This window comes from Phlebotomus papatasi, chromosome 1 (genome assembly GCF_024763615.1).
Source record: "Phlebotomus papatasi isolate M1 chromosome 1, Ppap_2.1, whole genome shotgun sequence".
NCBI lineage: Eukaryota > Metazoa > Arthropoda > Insecta > Diptera > Psychodidae > Phlebotomus > Phlebotomus papatasi.
In genome coordinates, this window is record NC_077222.1 from 89,083,569 (window position 1) to 89,104,135 (window position 20,567).

A 20,567-nucleotide genomic window follows, 5' to 3' on the forward strand; every position below is an offset into this window, starting at 1 on the left:
AGATGTATTGTAGGAATTGTCCAGGCAACCATTTCGTCATATACGAAAATCTCGTTGAAACTTTCCTAATAACGGTTTTTCAAAGCCAAAGAATTAAAAGGCTGTATATAGCGTTATTCTTAAACTAATGGTATAATGTTTAGGCTCATTGGAAAGGTCTTGGAATTTCTGACGAACTTGAACCAATTTTTATTCCAAATTCAATAATAATATTACTTCAAAGGTGTTTTGGGCAATGTTTTAAGTGATTTATGAATCGGTCCAATTCGATTGTGAATCAGTAATGAACTGGTTATGAACCCATAATTAACTTTAAACTATTTTGAGAGGTATCTTTTAAGCGATTTTTGATTTAGTTCAAATCAGTTGAGATCTGAAGAGCAATTGTGATCGCCGTCACGTGCTTTATCGTACGATTTAGCAGTACTTTTTATCATAGAAAGCTTCCCGCCAAATTGAAAATGTCAATCTTCGGTTTTGGCGCTAAGCAACAAAAAACGAAGTTGGCAGCCTTGAGTCGCTCAGTAATTTTATCAGTATGATACACTAGCATATGCTCGCGTCACGATGGATAAATGATTTAACTATTGAAAAAAGAACTTGAATGAAAGAATGAAAGAATGAGAGTGATTATGGTAGTAATATTGCAAGAGATTTTTCATTGCAGAAAATTTATTTTAAAACCGAAAATAGGCTCTTACAACGATTATTTAGAAAACTCGTTAAAATGTTCTATTTGAATTCCCAAAAATAAAAGAATAATTGTTGTATATTCAACTAAAAGGTTAAATATTCTAACGATAATAGTTAAAAATTCAACTTTGTGCTAAAAATAAACTTTTTGTTACGAAAATTGTTGGAATTATTACTAACTTGAGGAAAGGAAATAGAATGAAATCGCTAAACAGCTAAATTGCATAAAAGGGTGTATTTTAACGCCCCTACTAGCAAATAAAAATTTAATTCACATCGTGGAGAATCGGTTGTACTGGTTATACTACTATGGTTTTTTCCTGACTTAATTATTTTTGCGTTTTGCATTTCAATATGCATTTAATCATTTCAATGTTGCTTGTGAGAAGGCGTAATCTCTTTACTGAATGCCAGGTCCACAATATTTCTATTATTATTTACAAGTTATTTAAACTGAGTAATTAATTTTAAATAGGTATCTGAAAGAATAGATTCTTATAAAGGTTTTCTTATTTTATTTGCATATTTTTCGGTCTATTTCGGGTCTAACAATCAATGGACTTTATTTTGGTAAACATTCAATTCTTCTTCACAGAATCCGTTTCCTATATTTATTCCAGTGTAAAATCAGTATTTAAATTTCTCCAAATCAACAATAGAATTCCAAGTCTATGAATCGGTTATTTGCAGACAAAATAACCCCTTTTCACTGAAGGAAATTCTAAGAAATTTGTCCTCCTTTGTAAACATGGTGTAGGGAGAGCTTTTGGATTTTGCCATGAAGGACGTCTCGGTTCATAAAATTTTCACATATAAGTACAAAATGCAAGACGGTGACAAACCCCTCGTTTTCCAATTCCATACCCACTCAGACTGTTTGAACAAATTGAATGAAGGCATCAATCTCATCGTCCTCGTATTAGGGGGTAGTTTGGTGCTGAGGGAAAGGTATTAGACGAAATCATGGAATATATTTGTAGCGATTTAGCTGGATGTTACTACCAGATGCAGACCAAATGGCAATGGGGAATGGTTGAGTGGGTGGTGGAAAATATACCAAAAGAAAACTACCAGCATTTTGCGCTGGTAAGTGTTAGTGCTGGGAAAAATCTGGATGAGACGTAAAAATGGCATTCAATTGTAAGTTACACTTCGTCTTTCACCCTCACGAACCAAAGCCCCTGGTCCATTGTATTGAATTTCGATTTCTCTTGATGTATCCTCCCCATTCGAATGGCGAACAGCAGAAAGCTTTCTCCAAATGGCTGTTGTATGATAAACTTACACGAGTCCCAAGCTTGTTCTGCCCGGATTGGGGAACTATATTTGGGTGAGGGGGATGCAAGAGGGTGAAGGGAATGTAATTGAGTACATAAATCTCAAGAATGGTTTAAATTTACAGAAAAATAGTCAATGGCAGCTTCTTTTTTCGGGATGGTCATGCTTCTGCACCCTTGGGAAATTCTGTGGGTGGCATTTTTTTTTGGGTGGGTGATGGTGATATTTTTGTGTGAAATTCCCATTGAATTGATCAACAAAGTGGAAAGCGTGAAAAGAGTGGGTCGTTCTGAAAGTGGATGAGTTAGAATGGGATCAAATTCTGTATCGTCCAATCCATTTTCATCCGCCCAACACCTCCTCGCCTTTTCTCCAGCTCAACAAAACATCCAAAAGCACATTTTATGGGATTTAGAGCAATATTCAATGGGATTTTCATTGTTTTATTTGAAATTCAACTAACTATTCACTCTGTATTTGACCCTCTATGGCAGTGAATAAAAGCATCATTGGCTTTCCAACATAAATAGCATTTATCCCTAAATTACTTCCCATCCCCCTTCCATACCCGCAATGCAATATAAATAATATGTATTATAAAATTTTAAAACACTAAATTCAATGCTTCTGGTGGTCATGTGAAATGGACTCACTTGTCGGGGTTAAATAGTAAATTTATGCTCAAGCCATTTTACTCCACATTAAAATTCACATCTCGCTCCCCAAAGTGCCGAAATGTTTGTTCAACTTTTAATTGGTACCAACCAAAAATTTCACCCCCCTAAAATATAACACAAACACATTAAAAGGTACAACACTGATGGAAGGATAGAATAGTTTTTCCGAGGAATATTAGGGTTTTCTGAGAGTGGGAAAAAGGGAAATTCCATTTGAATTATTTCACGCAATTTGCAAAACAATTCCTGTGGTGTTAATCTGGGAAGTAATCCTGCGAGAATTTTCCCAAAATATCCCTAAGAAAGGGGAATCCTTTTCGGTTGAAATTTAATTTACCGTGACAGGGAAGAATGGGGAAAAGTTGGAATTATCCACACACGTCCTGCTTCATTATCATTAAGGTATGTATACATATGTCATTCCTAATTAAATGAAGTATATGGAATAATAGATTGACAGAAATGAAGAATGAGTAGTTACATTGGTTTTTAATTGAAAAGTTGCTCTATTAGTTGTGCTAGTTAAGTAGTCAAAAAATACGGAAAGTAAAAATCGAATAACAAAATTTAATTAAATGATAAGGATTTAAATATTTATTTTGATTAGAATAGTTTTATTTTGTTTAATTTAATCACGCCTATTTAAGTTGAGTTTCAATCATAATCCCGAAAGTCAAAATAACGAACACTAAAACCCCAAAGAATTCCGAAAAGCTAACATTACGTTAGGCTCAAAATTCCGAACGAAAAAATCCGGAACGCTAAAATTCCGGAGAGATAAAATTGTAATTGGGTCGAAATCCCGAAAGCCAAAATCACGAACGCTTAAATCTCAAATGGATCAAAATCTCGAAAAGTTAACGTTCTGAAAACCAAAATAATGAACACCAAAATTCCGAAAAGATAAAATTTCGTTAGGCTCAAAATTCCGAATGAAAAAATCCCGAACGCCAAAATTCCGAAAAGATAAAATTCTAATTGGATCGAAATCTCGAAAGCCAAAATCACGAACGCTAAGATCCTAAATGGGTTAAAATCTGGAAAAGTTAATGTTCTGAAAACGAAAATCCCAAACACCAAAATTCCGAAAAGATGAAATACGGTAAGGCGTAAAATTCTGAACGAAAAAATGCCGCACGCCAAAATTCCGAACGCCGAAATATCGAATGCCAAAATTCCGTAGAGATAAAATACTAATTGAGTCGAAATCCCGAAAGCCAAAATCACGAGCGCTAAAATCCCAAATTGATTAAATTTAGAAAAGTTAACGTTCTGGAAAACAAAATTCCGCACGCCAAAATCCCGAACGCTAAAATATCAAACGCCAAAATTCCGAAGAAATAAAATAGTGATTGAGTCGAAATCCCGAAAGTCAAAATTACAAACGCTAAAATCCCAAATGAGTTAAATTTAGAAAATTTACCGTTCTGAAAAACAAAATTCGCAACACCAAAACTCTGAAAAGCTATAATTCCATAAAGTTCAAAATTTCGAATGAAAAAGGCCGAACGCCTAAATTCTGAAGAAATAAAATTCTAAATTCCTGAATGGGTCGAAATCTCACATAACCAATATCTCGAAACGGTCAAACTCGATCAAACTCCCTCAAAGTTCTGAAAACCAAAATCACGAATGACAAAATTCCGAGAAGTCAAAATCTCGAAAATTCCAAAATCCCGAACGAGAAAATCCGGAATATCAAAATCCTGAACGAGAAAATCCGGAATATCAAAATCCTGAAAGCCTAAATCCCGAACGCCGAAATACAAACTTAAATTGGTGCTGATCAAAATTCCGGATGCCAAAATCCCGAAAATTCAAAATTTTGATTAGGTCGAAATCCTTAAAGACAAAATTCTTAATAGGTCAAAATACTGAAAAATCAAAATCACGAATGGCCAAAAACCTTAAGGCCAAAATCCCAAATACTTAAAAGTATCATAGGTATTTCCACGAGTGCACCCGCGTTTGCTAAAATCAAAAGGAAATTTTCTGTATTTTGGGAAATTATTCTACATATTTTACCATTCGTATAATTTCGACTTTCAAGATTTTGATCTTCCGGGATTATTGGCTTTTCGGAGTTTTAGACCATTTGGGATTTTAGTTCTTCGGTATTTTAGTTCTTTCGGTATTTTGGCTTTTCGAAATTTTGACCCATTCAGGATGTTGCCTTTCAGGATTTCGACTTCGACCCAATCAGGATTTACCTTTCCGGGATTTTGGTCGGCACCGATTTGAGTTAATGCCTCTTTTTCTACAACAACAAATTTCTCTGATTTTTATACCTTATTCATTTCATAGCTTACATTCAACTACAGCAATTTAATTTCTGGTAAAAAATAAATAAAAATCTTCTATATTAACTGATCACCCTTCTAAACCAGTTGAATGTACAAAATTAACTCTGTTAATGTATTAAGTCCTCTACACATTGGAAGTTTCTTTTCGTCAAAAATGGCATTTTTGACAGAACTATGACGATTTTCTTCAAAAAAGCAATTTTTGACGAAAATTGCTTGTGTAGAGGCCTTTAATTGCAAATCTAAATAATGTGTCAAAGCCATTACAATTTGTTTTATGGTCGATTATGCTAACCCATTAGGAGTAGTTCACTCTAAATTTAATTCATAGAACTAATCAATAATATCTATTAAACTAACTTACTATAGATTCGAAATTATCCCATAAATTACAATTAAATTTGGCCAATCATCTCAAATAAAAGCTTTCACATTGACGTGCAAATTGCGTCAAAGTCTTCGAAACAACTATCCAATTAAAATTAGAACACAGAGATTTAAAGTTTTGTTTTTGTTACCCCAATTGACCTCCATTCTATCTGTCAGCAAAGTTCTCAACTCTATAAAAAAAAACTCCCGGAAAATGCCACAAAATCATGTGGAAGGGGTTGCAATGCGAACGGAAGCGACGAAAGTTATTTATTCTTCTTGTTTGTGCCATTTTGGGTATCCCAAATGTGATCACACTCGCATCCAAGTGTTTTTCAGGGTGGGAAGGATGGCAGGCTAAGGTTGGGGGTGGAAAAATAAAATGATTTATTGGCGGCACCCGCAATGAGAGACAAAACCATCCCCCAGCTCATTCGCTATTCTCGTATGGAAGTACCGTGTTTTATGATTCCTTCTACTTTGATAATCAACCACAAGGGCAGATGATGGGTCCCAAAACCCAGGGCCTCCCTTCGGATTTATTGTACACCAAAGAGCTATATAACGTCAACCCCGCACCAAAAAGCTTCATGCTGGGGCTTTGGGGGGTAGGTGGCAAAAAATTACATATTCAGGTGTGTTGCGGGCGAGACAAGATAGATAACACTTGTTGTTCACCCTTCATAGGATTTTGAGATATTTATGAGGCAAGAAAACACCCCCTATGGGAGGCTTTGAGAATAAATTTGAGCTTTGCCACAGAAACTACATGTAATTTTAATATTTTTAATGGCATGCCATTTCCGTACCTGGTCATTGAACTTACAATAAAAAATGACCCAAAAAGCAAAATGGGGGAAAAGTGATTCGAAATATTTTTCAGTATTGCAGATTTACAGGGGTGGCAAAACGTTCTGTTTTTTTTTTTTAATTCTTGAACTCGTAACTTAGATGCTATACCTAAAAAGTTCTTTCACGTAATTTACTGGTTTAAAACCAATTTGAATCGATTTATTAATCATTCGAAAATTCGGAGAAAATAGCTTGGGTGTAATACAATTAATCTGTTAACCGATTAACCGATGGTTCATCAACGGTTTATCGACTTGTAATCGATTGGAACTGGTTCAGGCTTATCATAAATTTCAAGACCATTTAAACGACCCCAAAAATTGGAAAACTGGTTAAATTCTTTGGAAACGGTGATTTCGATGCTATGAACCAAAAGACCAAAAACAATAAATAGCGCCGATCTGTAAGTGTTTCTGGATAAAGATTATAAAATTAGCTTTCGTGGGCATTAAACGGGCCTCGGTGGAATATTGTCAAACTATAACTTTCCATTGGAAAAATCAAAGTGAAGAAAAATGGGTGCCGCATGAGTTGACTAAACAACAGGCAAAAAATCAAAAATTTACTTTCTACATTTTGTCTTTGCGGTACGAAAGAAGAATTTTATTATCATGGAACAGGTACGGTACAGGCGATAAGAAATTTCTATTGTTCGAGTGTCCTAAACTCTAAACGTTTTGGCTTTCACTTAAGTAGTGGAGAATCAAAATCTGAAAAACGGACAAATATCTTTAGCAAGATGACAATGCTCATTACTTGGGGGAACTAATGAGGAATTATGTATTATGAACTACTAAAACCGAGCGAAATTGCTATTAGGATTTGCTACCAACAGCTTTTCATTGATTTTGCATCATTATTGCTCGAAAAACAGCCGTAATAGATCAAACATGTTCTGGATCAATTACATAGAAAAACTCAGGGCTCTAAGGATTGTATAAAAATATATTAAACTAAAAGTTAAACTTATTCGATGTTTTGGAATTTTCTACCCGATATTTCACATAAAGTGGTCATAATTAAGGTGACCGAAATTCCACTCAAAGTGGCCGAAATATCATCCAAATAATGTTTTATATTTTTAATAATTCTTAAACATTTTAGAAATTAATTGAAAAATAAAACAAGTATGATAAAGTACTTTTCAAGGTACCAAACAGTACTTCTGAAAAAAAAGTAACAAGAAATTTCAATATGTAAAACATATTGAAAAATTATAACATTAGAACTTTAGTGCTTATTTACAACTATACCAAATTTTGGCATACTTACTCTAGTTCTATAAAAATAAAACCTATCTTAAAATTGTCATAACTTCAACATTCAAAATACTCCGACTCTTTTTACAATGGGGGCGCCTGGTAAAAGCTTCAACTTTGTCGGAATTTTTTGCTGAATCAGTGAAATTTTTTTACCACTCGAGAAATAAAACAGACTTCTATTACAGAAAGCATTTACGATAATTACACTTTATTTGCATTTTCTTTTGCGTCATAATTAATCATGGAAGGTTGAAATTGCTGGTGAAAAATCCGCACACGCGTGAAAATGATGGTAAACAAGAAATGAGGTGGATTTTTTTCACCTGCACTTTTCCTTCAGTGTTTTCTCACCCGGAACAACCGTATTTTATACGTGCAGCAAAAATCGTGAAGGGAAAAATGTTCCCTGGCGTGTTTATTTTTTTTTTTTTATTCTCCCTCTGTGGCCCCGTATTTACCCCAGTCCATGCCTAGAAAAGGGTTTGGTGCAGAGAATGAGGTGGTAGTTACAATTTTGCAGGCACATTTAAAATGGGACAAATGTAGGTTTAATTATCTCAAGTTCTCAACAACATTTTGCAATTAACTAACACAAGCCCCCGTAGATGGGTTTTGCGATCCGGATGAGGGAGCCCAAGAGTTTTCCATCTACGGCAGATACCGAGTTGAATTGAATTTTGTGGTTATCCTTATTAAATTACGAGCAGCTGAAATTAATTGTCTTATACGACCATGGTAACATCCTTGCTGGAGCAGTCACATCCCTAGCATCATCTTCAGTCAGGATGTTGTGCCTCTGATGAAATAATTGTTCGCACAGTCTGATGTTTCTGGTGCCAATTTCGCCATGAGCTGTCTTCTATTCTCCCTATACCAGGCGAAAGAACACAAACTCTCGCCACCCTCTCCTCCCAACTCCACCACAAAACCCCATTGTCAACGCGAAAAAGCCAGAGGCAAGTCAAACAGTCAAAGAGCTCCTGGGAAATGTGAGAACATGGATCCAGTCTCTGAGGGCAGACCCCCTTCCCCTATCCGAAAAATAAACCCTCCAAAAAAGTACATAAAATAAAATTAGCCCAGCACTCTAACTTCTTATCGTTAGAACAATATTTTGAATTGTGCGCCCTTGAGCTTCCTTTACACAAGACCCTCTTTCCTGGTTCTGAATTGAGTCCGCTATAAGCGTAAATGGGATTTTAAAAAGACATTAACATTTTTAAGGGTTAAACGACCACTTCTTCTAACTGTCCTCTTGTAACTTGTTCACCTTCTGCAACATCAACCATCCATCCCTTTCCCAATTTGGGCATTAACCGTGTACACAAATGAACACCGAGTGTTGGCAAAAAGGATTTTCCGGGGGATTTTCATAAAGTTTAAAACAAAGTCCACAAGAAGAAAATTTTCCCTGTAGCACACGACACAGAAAAAAAAGAACAACAGACACAATCCAAATTGGGAAAGCTTTCCTTCCATAACTGTGAACAATGGAGGGATTTTCGGTATGTTTTTGGAGTTTTTAGTTAAACACAAAACCACCCCCCTCCCCCATGGACCAATAAGTTGAATTAAAGAAATCAAATTGGTGTTTGGGAAACTTTTCCAATTTTGGATTTTATATAACTTTGTCCTGGAGTAGAAGAATTTTGCGGAAAGAAACCTTGAGAAAGTTCGATTTTACTCCTTTAGAGCCATGTACTTAACTAGAATGTCCATTTGACTCAAGGAATATTTGGTTTTCCATGCAAAGTAGAAGCTATATTGAATCTTTGTAAGCTACTACAACACCTCTATAAGCTCATGTAAATTTTTCTGGAACATCATACCCTTCTGCTAAAAATGTAAGAATTTTACAATGAGCTTATGTTAACTTATTTTTTGGTTATTTTATTTAATTTCACCTAAAATTTTACTAATCCTAATAATTTATTTAGAAGAGAAATCTATGTCTATCCTTAGTACAATATTTGAAGCTTTTACTAGGCGCCTCCATCGACAAAAGCATTATGGATGGAGTTTTTTTCAATATGTTATTAGTTATTTATTTATTTATTTAAATGAAAATCTATAGGGTCCACGGGGTCCACCCATCTTACATGGTTTGATTAATTAGATAACAGAGAATAAGAAAAAAAACTTAAACCTAACTCAGTCTGGTAGAATCTAGCGAGGCCGATCAGTGATGATTTGGCATACAAGACATTTTACCAGGTGGTTGCATCTGCAAGAGCATTAAGCGGTCTTCAGACTAGACGTTTAAGCCCAATTCTCGAACGTATGAATTTTTAAAACAACAAGAAATCACAGTTTTTTCAATTTATTTTAAGTCCATTACATTAGAATCCTGAGTCTGAGTCATATTATTTAAAAAAAAACCTCTCATTGTGAAATTGTATATATTAAAACTAAACTGTTCTAAAATCAATCTTGAAACTTACAAAAAATTAAGCCCCGTCCCCCTTCGTTTACTAAAATTGATCGGCAAAGTTACTAAAGTTTTTTATTCCTTAAATATTTTAAAGCAATCCGCCAGATTACTTTAATTGACCACCCAGCATAGTAAAAAGTACACTCACTGTGTTCTAAAATCAATCCTGAAAGTTACTAAAATTAATCCTCGCTGTTACAAAACTGACCTTGGCCATTCACGTTACTAAAATGCACCCTCACTGTGTTCTAAAATCCATTCTGAAAAACTTACTAAAATTAATCCCCTCGGTTACTAAAATTGAACACCCAGGTTACTAAAATGTACACTGACCGTGTTCTAAAATCAATCCTGAAACTTAGTAAAATTAGCCTCGCTGTTACTAAAACTGACCACCTAGGTAACTCAAGCGTACCCTCACTGCGTTCTAAAATCCATCCTGAAAAGTTACTAAAATGAATCCTTCCCATTACTAAAAGACTCTCCAGGTTACTAAAATGCACCCTCACTGTGTTCTAAAATCCATCCTGATAAAGTTACTAAAATCTCCTCGGTTACTAAAATTGACCACCCAGATTACTAAAATGTACACTGACCGTGTTCTTAAATCAATCCTGAAACTTAGTAAAATTAAACCTCGCTGTTACTAAAACTGACCACCCAGGTTACTCAAATGTACCCTCACTGTGTTCTAATATCCATCCTGAAAAGTTACTAAAATTAATCCGCCCGGTTACTAAAATTGACCACTCAGGTTACTAAAATTGTATACTCACTGTATTCTAAAATCCATCCTGAAAGAGTTACTAAAAGTATCCTGAAGTTACTAAAATGAATCCCTCCGGTTACTAAAACTGACTCCCCAGGTTACTAAAATGTACCCTCATTGTGTTCTAAAATCAATCCCGAGAGTTACTAAAATTTCCTCTACAGGCTACTAAAATACATAGCACTATTTTTGATCCTAACAGAAAGTTATATCTGAGAAATTAAATAAAAAGGAAGCAAAAGACGATTAAACTTCCGATTGCTCGAAAATCAAACCTAAAATATTCTAACTTTAATCCGGTATTAATTTAGTTTGCATGTTTCTGGATATGACCTTATTTGAGATAATTGCAGGAATATTAGAAAAAGTTTCTAAAAATAAGTCAAAACAGGGTATTTTTTAACTTACCCTCAATAGGATTGATTTTAGAAACATTTAAAGAACTCATAATTTTTCTCTGTGTATTAACTATTATACTATCTATATTAACTATAGTAGTTAAGCCCTATACGGGATTTAGACTTATAAGGAAGCTGGTCTGCCAGTTTAGTCAACTAGCCTGACTTCTAATTTCATATTTAGAAAGATTTTTGGGTAAATGTTTTATTGTAATTAAATATTAACCACACACGATTAGTAAGTTTTTGAGAAGCTACTAAAATTGAATGTAATTTAAGATATTGGGACCATTGAAAACTGATCTAAATCTTTCGTCTGTAAACCCGTGGTAAGACAAAAGTACACGCAGTAGACAAAGTTTCTTAAACGGTATTTAGATCTAAGGTATATCCAAATAGCTTATCAAGTTGTCAGTTCTAATTTTTAACAAGAAATTTTCTTGGGAAAGCTATAAACTTAAAAGATCTGACAGATAAGTGTTCACTAAAATGCTTTTAGTTTAAAAATTTAAGATTTTGGAGAACGAAACTAAACCTAAAGTCTGAATATCGCATTAAGCATTTACGTTATTTGTGCTAAATATACTTTCTTGATAAGAATGGTAAATTACTTCTAAATATTGTACAAATAAAAAGAAATCACAAGCTTATGTGGCATATTGTGAAAACTTCGAACAAAGAGAAAACTTTCAATTTCTAGATATTTTCATATCCTTTCCGGAAGGAAGAAAATGCCTGAGAAAATTGACGGAATTATTCAAAACCATTTTAATTTAATACAAATTAGAGGTTATAGTCCATTTCAGGACTTCTTGTTCCACCATTAAATCCCATAGACAAGGCATTTCACTATTGAGCATTTGGATTATTTTAATTCCAATCCAACGAACTGTGTAATTTCTAATGAAATATAAATCGTGCTTGACATTCGAAATTTCTTTCATAGCACAATATTCAAGCTGTTAGATATCACTGTGAGACACTTCATTTGGCGCCTAAAGCACAGAAAAAATATTTGCTCTGAAACATTCCAGACTTTTCAATTAAATGCGTGGTGTTAAGCACGAAAAATGTAATTGATTTCAATACTAAGTTGGGGCATGTCATTCACAATGGCAAAAAGGGCGCGTACCAGCAAAAAACTTATTTATTAACACCACAAGGAAAATTTTAATTAAACACCTCTCCCTTGATGTTAAAAAGTTCAAAAAAAAAAAGTTTTTCTAGTCGTTCGTACATGAATTGGAATTCAGGCGGTGCAGTTGGTGAATATTAAAATTTTTAGACGTTCCCATCTGCTTCAATTGACGATGGGAAGCTTCTGCAGGGATGAGAGTTTGAGAAACAATGCCAGGAGCTGAAATGCATTTCCCAAATGCCTTCCAATGACATTCTCTCCATCGTCATCTCCGAGCAAAGAATTCCCGCCATTCACCTTTTTTTTTCCTCTGACATTCTGCACTTCATCTCAGAGGCTCGAATGCAGAAGAATGACTTTCATCCCAAGATATTTCCCGCCCAAAGAGGAAGAGGATTTGATTCTCAACAGTCAAGGGAAAATGTAATGCAAAACTCACCTTTGACGGCGCTCAGTTTATTCCCCACCATTTGTTTTGCCACAAAAGCTGCCATCTTGCTGCTGGGAAGGCTTCCTCTTGTTTATCTGGTACCTGCAAAGAGTACAAATGGGTAATTTTGCATGAGTGTCAAATGGAGTACATGCCATGAAGTTATCGAAGGCGTAAAAGGAATTCATCCTCATTAGATCTCATATCTTCCTCTCAAATGATTTTTCTTTCCTTACGTTGAACACAGGAAGAGAGGGTAATCATTTAGTCAAGGCTGAACCTTTTCCCTATCAATATTAGCAGTATATGAAATGTAGGACACGGAGACACATCAACATATAGCTTTCGGCATAGCATTAAAGCTTTTAGGAAAGAATAAGTTTTGTAGTGATATGCGTTAAGGTTTACTATTCAAGGTACAAGCATTGTGCACAGTTTTAGTTATTTAACAAATTGCTACTATTTAACAAAATGTTGATACTTCTTTTCTAGAGGCAACTTCACATTAAATTCGTTTAGTAAATACAGAAAGTCCATTAAAAACTTTCTGCAAAAGCTAAATAGACAGGTGGATTTTATTCAACATAAGTGCTTATAAGGAGCAGCAGCACAAGAAAGGAAAATGAGCACGTTGTAGTCTTTAATGGCCACCGCCGTCTTAGCATAATATACTGGACAGACTTATGACTCAAGCCGAGAGACGGCTTACGTAATTATAATCAAATTAATGATTGGACTACGTTTCCATCAGTTTGTGACTAATTTGTCTCTCGGCTTAAGCCGTAAGCCTGCCTAGGGCATAAGAATGTTTTAAGATGACTTTTCTAACCTCAAATGACGTACGAAGAGTAAGGTTAATTTATAAGTAATGAAAAGTGAAAGATTCCCCAGAAAAGCTATGAAAGTCATTGTGAAGAGATCTCTTCGATATCGGGGCAGACCTAGGACAAAGCAGCTGAATAAAAGTATGAATCTTGCCTTGGACCAAGATGATATCAAACGCAAACATTTACCTTAAGTGGCGGAGGATCGATAGGCATGGGTTGCTAAACTGGATCTCATGGGTATGCAACACCAATAAGGATAAACGGTTAAAAATGATGATGATGACGATTAACGGTTCAGAAAATGTTCTTTACCGTTGAATATTCTCTATATAATTAACTACTCCCTCCGTTCCGAAATAAGTCGTACGTTTGGGAAAAATTCTTGTTCCGAAATAAGTCATACGTTTGGGAAAAATTGGGATTAAGGGAAAGTTTGATGGTAAATGTTTTGTGTATCAACAATTATCTCTTATAAGGAACTATTGCTAATGTCCTGAACTAAAATTGGGGTCCAGTCTTGATGATAAGATGAGGAACGAAAGTCTTAAAAACATCTTATTTTTGGCGTTTTATTTTCAATCTAAAATAGGTGTAGAATGGTGAGAGATACAGACTTTGGACCTTCGGGGGACCCCCCCATAAGTTGACCCTGGGACTATTAATATGTCCTTTATTTTGCCCCCACTCCTTCCCTTCCCCTCCAAAATCATGTTTTTTGGGATTGCTCGAAAACACGTCGTGCGATTTTTTCTTCAATTCTGGATATGTTTTAGAGAAACATATAAATGGTCCCAGGGTCAACTTATGGGGGGTCCGCCGAAGGTCCCAAGTCCCTATCTCTCACCATTTTGCATCCAGATATGCGAACACATAAAAAAGGATGTTCTTTTTATTGTTTATTCTGCAAAATTTGAGATATAAAAAATGTCATATCGGTAATAACTGTTGAGTTCTACTTGTGCATACTAAAAATTTAGAACAAATTCTAGCCTGTAATGTTAATCACAGTCCATTATGTAGTAATTAACTACCTACCGGAGCTCTTTGAAAAAAATGCGAAAAATGGACAACTTCACCTTATGAATTCCTCAACTTACCATCGTGATAGGATCCCGATATTATCCCTGAACATGGAGGATAGTTCATACACAAGATATTTGCAAATAACAAAAACATTCTCTGAAACCATTCCTTAATCCCTAATTTTTCACCAAACGTACGACTTATTTCGGAACGGAGGGAGTATGTTACTAGTCATTTCACCATATTTCTTAACCAAGTTGTGTTGGGTGTCTATCTTGTCTTTGTCCTTCTAGGGCTTAAACCGATAATTTTTTCTCATATTAGTTAATCACCATCATTATTATCATTTTCAACCGTTTATCCTTATTAGGGTAGCTAGCCCATGACATCCAGTTTAGAAGCCAACGCCTGTTGATCCTGGGCCACTTCAGGATGATGTTAGGGTACGATCTCAAGCCGCTCCAAGGCAAGATCCTAAATTTGTTTCAGCTATCTTGTCCTAGATCTGCCTCCAGGTCGAGGTCTCCTCACAATGGCTTGCATAGCTTTTCTGGGGAGTCTTATTAATGACTAAATAAATAAATGGAAACAAGATAGAGTGTATATAGAGCTCTATTTTCGTGTCAAGTTCTAAAACTCCCTCTCAAAGGAGGGTAGATGCGTAACATGTAAGGAGACAGGACACTACGTGACTTGAGAGCGTCAACACACACAATAAGATTGGAGACAATCTTGGAGGCATTTTACAGGACTAATTGTCCCGAAGTGTTGACTGCTCGTCATAGTCCAGGAATTCGTAATATGTTACCATTGAACTAATCAAGGGCGATAATAGATATCGTCGTCGAATAGAGATCCCATTCTCGTGGCGGACTGTCACTACGACCACTTGAAGCCCTTCCCGATTTTGTACAATTAGGTTGGGTCTGAGACGGACCTCGGATGGCAGGGGGATCGGATCCACACAATCCACTTCTGAGATAATGAAATTAAGTTCCTGTGGTGGCGATCAATATGTCTCCATTTAATCAGCAAACATATTTTATAAGCAAGTAGCCCAGAGTCTCTTAGTCAGAATCTATTAGATGTGCGTCCGGGTCCCGGTCAATATCCCGAAAGCCAAAATCCCGAATTCTTAAAAGTGTCATAGCTACTCCCACGATTGTTCCCGCACTTGCTGGAGGTAAAGGGAAATCTTCTGTATTTTAGGAAATGATTCTACACATTATCCTGCATATAATTTCATCTCTTTCAGGAATTTGACCTTTTCGGGATTTTAGCGTTCGGGATTTTGGCTTTCGGGATTTTGGCTTTCGGGTGCTACCGGTGCGTCGGACTAGAGGTTTAGCCCAGTTTCCGAAAGTTTCAAAATTCTAAATAGTAACCAATTTTATTGATTCTCTTATTATCTAATGCATCATTTGCTCTTAATATTCAGGCCTAAGTCAAATTTTCCTAAAAATTATGACTGATAGAAAATTAGAGAAGTTAAGCCATATAGCTAAGCCTTAGGTCTGAAGCCCGTATTAGATAAAACTCGGTTTCCCAGAAATTTCGAATTCTCAGCGCTGTCAGGAAGCCGCTTCGATTGAACATCTCAGGACGAAAAAACCAGCTATTGCCGAGGTAACTGTCCTTAAAGGCTGTTGTCGCGGAGCCCTGAGCTTTACTTTTCGGCCACTGCATCAGCATTCTTTCTTAAGAGTTGTGCTTGAAGGCCTCTACTTCTTTCGCCGATGAAACTGGCCAGTTGCCGCTCTCCGAGTTTACAATATTCAGAAGCCTTGCCTGAAGGTCTCGCTCTACAGCCAAACCACACTAGGGTCGGAGGAACGTCTGTTCGACAGGGAACTCCTATTGACACTTTTGTCAAAATGTTGAAAATTATTTAATGTGTCTAGCAAAATATAAGTAATATAACGTTTTTTCTGTAATAAATGTTTTACTATAAACAGAGTTGTTCAAATTTCATATCCCAAATGGTATAGAGTAGGATGTCAATAGGTGCTGACACGAGTTCTTAAAGTGCCAATAGACGTTCCTTTCACCCTAATCAAGTCATCCGCCTGGAGAAAACGAATGCCAAATTTCAAGCCGGCCGACACCACAATAACCTCAAGCTGTTGTGTCCCGAGACCACCATCTGTCCTGCTACAGTATCTAACTGTAGGCTATAACTTAATTGCCACTCTAATTATGACATTGAGGCGTTGTAGCGTCGTTTTGAAAGGCGTAGTTATTGAGAGATGGTACAGATAGTACGGGATAAAGGAAGATCTTGATCAAGTTTAGTTTTTGTTGTGGCTTAAGAGGTAACTTTTGAACTCTCTCCAATAATGCTTGATTTTGATAGTTAAGCTGATTGTGTGAAGGACATACACAGATTATGCTCCAGGGCTTCTGCCGTTTACCTGATGAAGCCGGTATTGGTAAGCCGGTGGCGGACGCAATCAAGTTACAGATTGAAGATAAAGTATCAGTCTAGATTCACGATTTCTATCCTGATCATATTTAATTTTATCAAAGATTATTTTTTTATCAAAATACAAACGTTTGGCAAATGAGTTTTAAAAAATTAAGGATCCTAAAGCAGCTTCATCCTCCTCTAATGAGTATAAATTACAATATCAAATGTTAAGTGATTGCGTGTAGAATTTTTAAAGAATTCAAGTCCAACCCCTTGCTTTTAAAAGCAAGCGCTTTGTGATGCAACCACTACTGTTAGTCCTGATTTTAAATAATGTATTGTAACATCAAATACAAACAGTCATTCATACCAATTACGAGAAATTAACAATACTGTGATGAAGTTGTGTTAATCTGTCTCCATTATTTGACCCAATTTTGTACTAGGCTTTGTGCTAGTAATTTCAATATAACAAACCCCTAGAGCGTGTCACTATACATCCAAATAGAGAAAGAGGAAAATTGTGTAGCCAATAAGAATTTTGCCAACTCCATCCACATACAGGCACTCTTTTAGGCATCATTGAAGGCTCAATATAGGCCATCCCCCAATCCCCAAGACCTGGGCCTCACTTTCACAATAAAGTATCAAAAGGGATGAAAAGAGGCAGAAATGAGTATTATGGGTAGGATGAAGCATATTCATATATTGGCATTTCGAAGATAGGGACTACAGCTTGGAAAATTGAAATCCAAAATTATCAGCAATTCAGCTTCCCCAAGAACCGGCGACAGGCGGATGTTGGGAGGGTTGAGGGAGTGTATTGTGTGGTGGTGAAAAACAAAATTAGGTTGGGTGCTTCTCTGATGATTCCATAAATGTGGAAATGGTGATAAAAGGGGTGACTTTATGATGGTAAAATGTGATTTGGATATTTTTTTTTCCTCCACTTGCACCCCAAAAAAAATAAACTAGATCCAAATTAGAAGGGAAGACCAACCCTTTAAGGAGTACTACTCAAAGAGAATTCCTTGCTTTAGGATGTCCTGGTTCTGTTTATTTAATTACAGACTGTTTGATAATTTAATTGTAAATAATTTTGTCACCTCCTTTCGATAAGCAACTTTGTGGATATTTCCACCCGAATACCTCTGAAAACATTAATCAATTGTCTTTAATACTTGAATTATTGTTTTCAGAGGAGATTATCCAATAATGGTTATTTAGGAGTGTGCTTTCGAGCAAAATGAGAGATATTAATGAAAAATTTATCAATTTAATTTTCGTGAAAGTGGCCATGCGAAAAGATCTCCTGAAAAAATTCCAGAGTGCGGAAAGATCGAAATTTTGGGATAAGAATAGCAAAATGTTGCTCCATAAATTTTCACATAAATTCCACGGTGAGTCTCCTTTATTTATATTGATTACTTCCAAAGTGATAATTCTCTTGAGTGGTATGGAAGAAGTGGTGAAAAATTGTGAATTTCTCAATAAAATTCCTCTCGCATCCAACTCACCCTGACACCATACCCCATTCTCATCGAATAAGTCGACAAACAGACACAATTCTCGCGAAAAAGGTCTAAGGCAAAAAGACAGGGAAAAAAAGGAAATAAATATTTAATATCTCCATGGCACGAGGCATAAAAAGACAGGAAAGTGTGATAAAGTATTTATGCCTCAGCGATTAATATTATCTTGTTGTGTATGACTTGGAACACCAGGAGAGATGTAATTGAAAATGTGTCACGGAATCTCGGGGCATGGATAATTTATTCACTTTTCCACTACATGACGAATTATTGGTTGTGAATATACGCTCAAGTTCCACATTTTGCAATAATTGCTGGCGCCACGAAAGTCTAGACTCCAAGACTCTGGCCTCAAGAAGTCTTGCATTGTCATTGCTTAACCCACATTGCCTTTTTGCATCTGCCCCTTACCAACAACATACACATCCTCCTCGTCAGAGGATGCAAAGATCTCTTCCCAAGAAAACTAATTCCATGATAATTTCTTCTATTCTATCATAAAATACATTTCTTCACAAACTACTTCCCTGAAAGAGTTAATATTTCCGAAGACACTTCAAAATTCTTCCCTTCAACTTTCGCGTCACAAACACCAATTTACATCACAAATTGTGTCTGATTTGGAAAAGATGGGAGTCAGATGGATTTTAGGGCGGATAACCCAACCGTCAACCTCCCCAATAATGCTGAAAGCATAGTCATTGTGACATCTCATGAAACGAATGGATGTGGTGTTCATTGAAAATTCACAAAGAGTTGAGAAACTATTCGGTTTAAGTGCGGAATCCTGTGAAGGTTTCTCCGCAATAGTTGATGGATTTAGAGGAAAATTGTTAAGAAAACTCTAAGACTCAAATATAAGGTATATGAAAGTGGTGAGAAAGTATAGCTTTAGAATGCTCAAATTTGTAAAATAAGTGCTGTATTGTAGCAATACTTGCTTATCGACCGCACAAGAGAACATACTAGGGCACCCTTAATTGCTAGGCTTCAGAAAAGGATCCCCCTTGGCACTATTCCAAAGAGTCGCAAATTAGGTATCCTTCCGGCATCAGTGGAGAAGACCAAGTAAAAAGTCGATGCGAATATGCCTTCTAGATAACTTATTTGTGTAGAGCGTATGGCCTATTCGACGTATGTCAACCCAGTCGACGGCCATAACCCACCAATCCTAATTCCTCATTCCTTTGACACGCCCAACCCCTACCATCCCTATGGGTGCTGAAAGGTTGCTTTGGGGCTCTTACTGTTAGGTAAATGTCCTCAGTCTTCAGTGAGTGAGCATCAGTCGCCGTGGACGGTTCACTCTCATGAAGTGAAAAATGGGTGGCACCTTCAGTTCTCCAATTTCCCTCTAAGTTTGTATTTTTCTATTTAGGTGAGCCCCATCTGGGCTTACATTTGGCATTCGAAATTCCATCTAATACGGGCTTCATTCAGACTTAAGGCGGGCATCAGACTGAAAGGTTTACCCTAGTCCCCGAGTTGGATCAATTTTATTGATTCTTTCAGAATCAAATGGACCATTTACTAATAATATCCGAGTCAAAGAATCCTAACTGATAAAAAATGAGTGAAGTTAAATCATACGGCTAAGCCTTATACGAGCTTCAGACCTAAGGCTTAGCCATAAGGCTTAACTTCTCTAGATTCTTATCAGTTGAAAATTTTTGGAAAATTTTGACTTAGAAATGGACTATTAATTGGAATTAATCTATTTGACTCAGAAGAACAAATTTAATTGGTTGCTATTTAGGATTTTGAGACCTTTGGAAACTAGGCTAAACCTCTAGTCTGAAGACGGTCTTAGGCAGGGGCTCTTAATCTAACAAAAATTGAAGCTATTTTTCACTTTTCCTTGTAAAAATGTTGCAGCTATTGCACTGCGACTTAAACAAATTTGTTCGTAGTTCTTGTATAACTTGGCGAACATAATGAAATATGTATTTTTGGATAGCTTTTAATGCACGATTTCGAAATATATCAGACTGATTAGTCAATGCTCTTTAGGAAAAAATTTGCCAATAGTCTTCTGTGCCTCTATGCAAAAACGTATGGAAAAATGAAATGTCGAGAGGCCCCTGCCTCAGGTTTAAAGTCTGCAGTCTTCTCCAGAGTGGAGATAGGAAAAATTTCTGCCTCTACCCAGGATCGAACTGGAGACCTCTCATTAACTAG

General features: G+C 36.1%; 1 protein-coding gene across 2 annotated transcripts in view; it reads right to left on the reverse strand.

Moving 5' to 3' along the window:
• The window catches only part of LOC129809642 (complexin), a 298,624-nt gene that overhangs the window by 214,486 nt on the left and 63,571 nt on the right, over nt 1–20,567 (reverse strand). For both annotated transcript variants that reach the window (XM_055859615.1, XM_055859614.1), the window contains exon 3: nt 12,610–12,702. In XM_055859615.1, coding sequence (XP_055715590.1) covers nt 12,610–12,664 — 55 coding nt within the window. In that variant the 5' untranslated portion in view covers nt 12,665–12,702. The remainder of the gene's footprint in view (nt 1–12,609; nt 12,703–20,567) is intronic.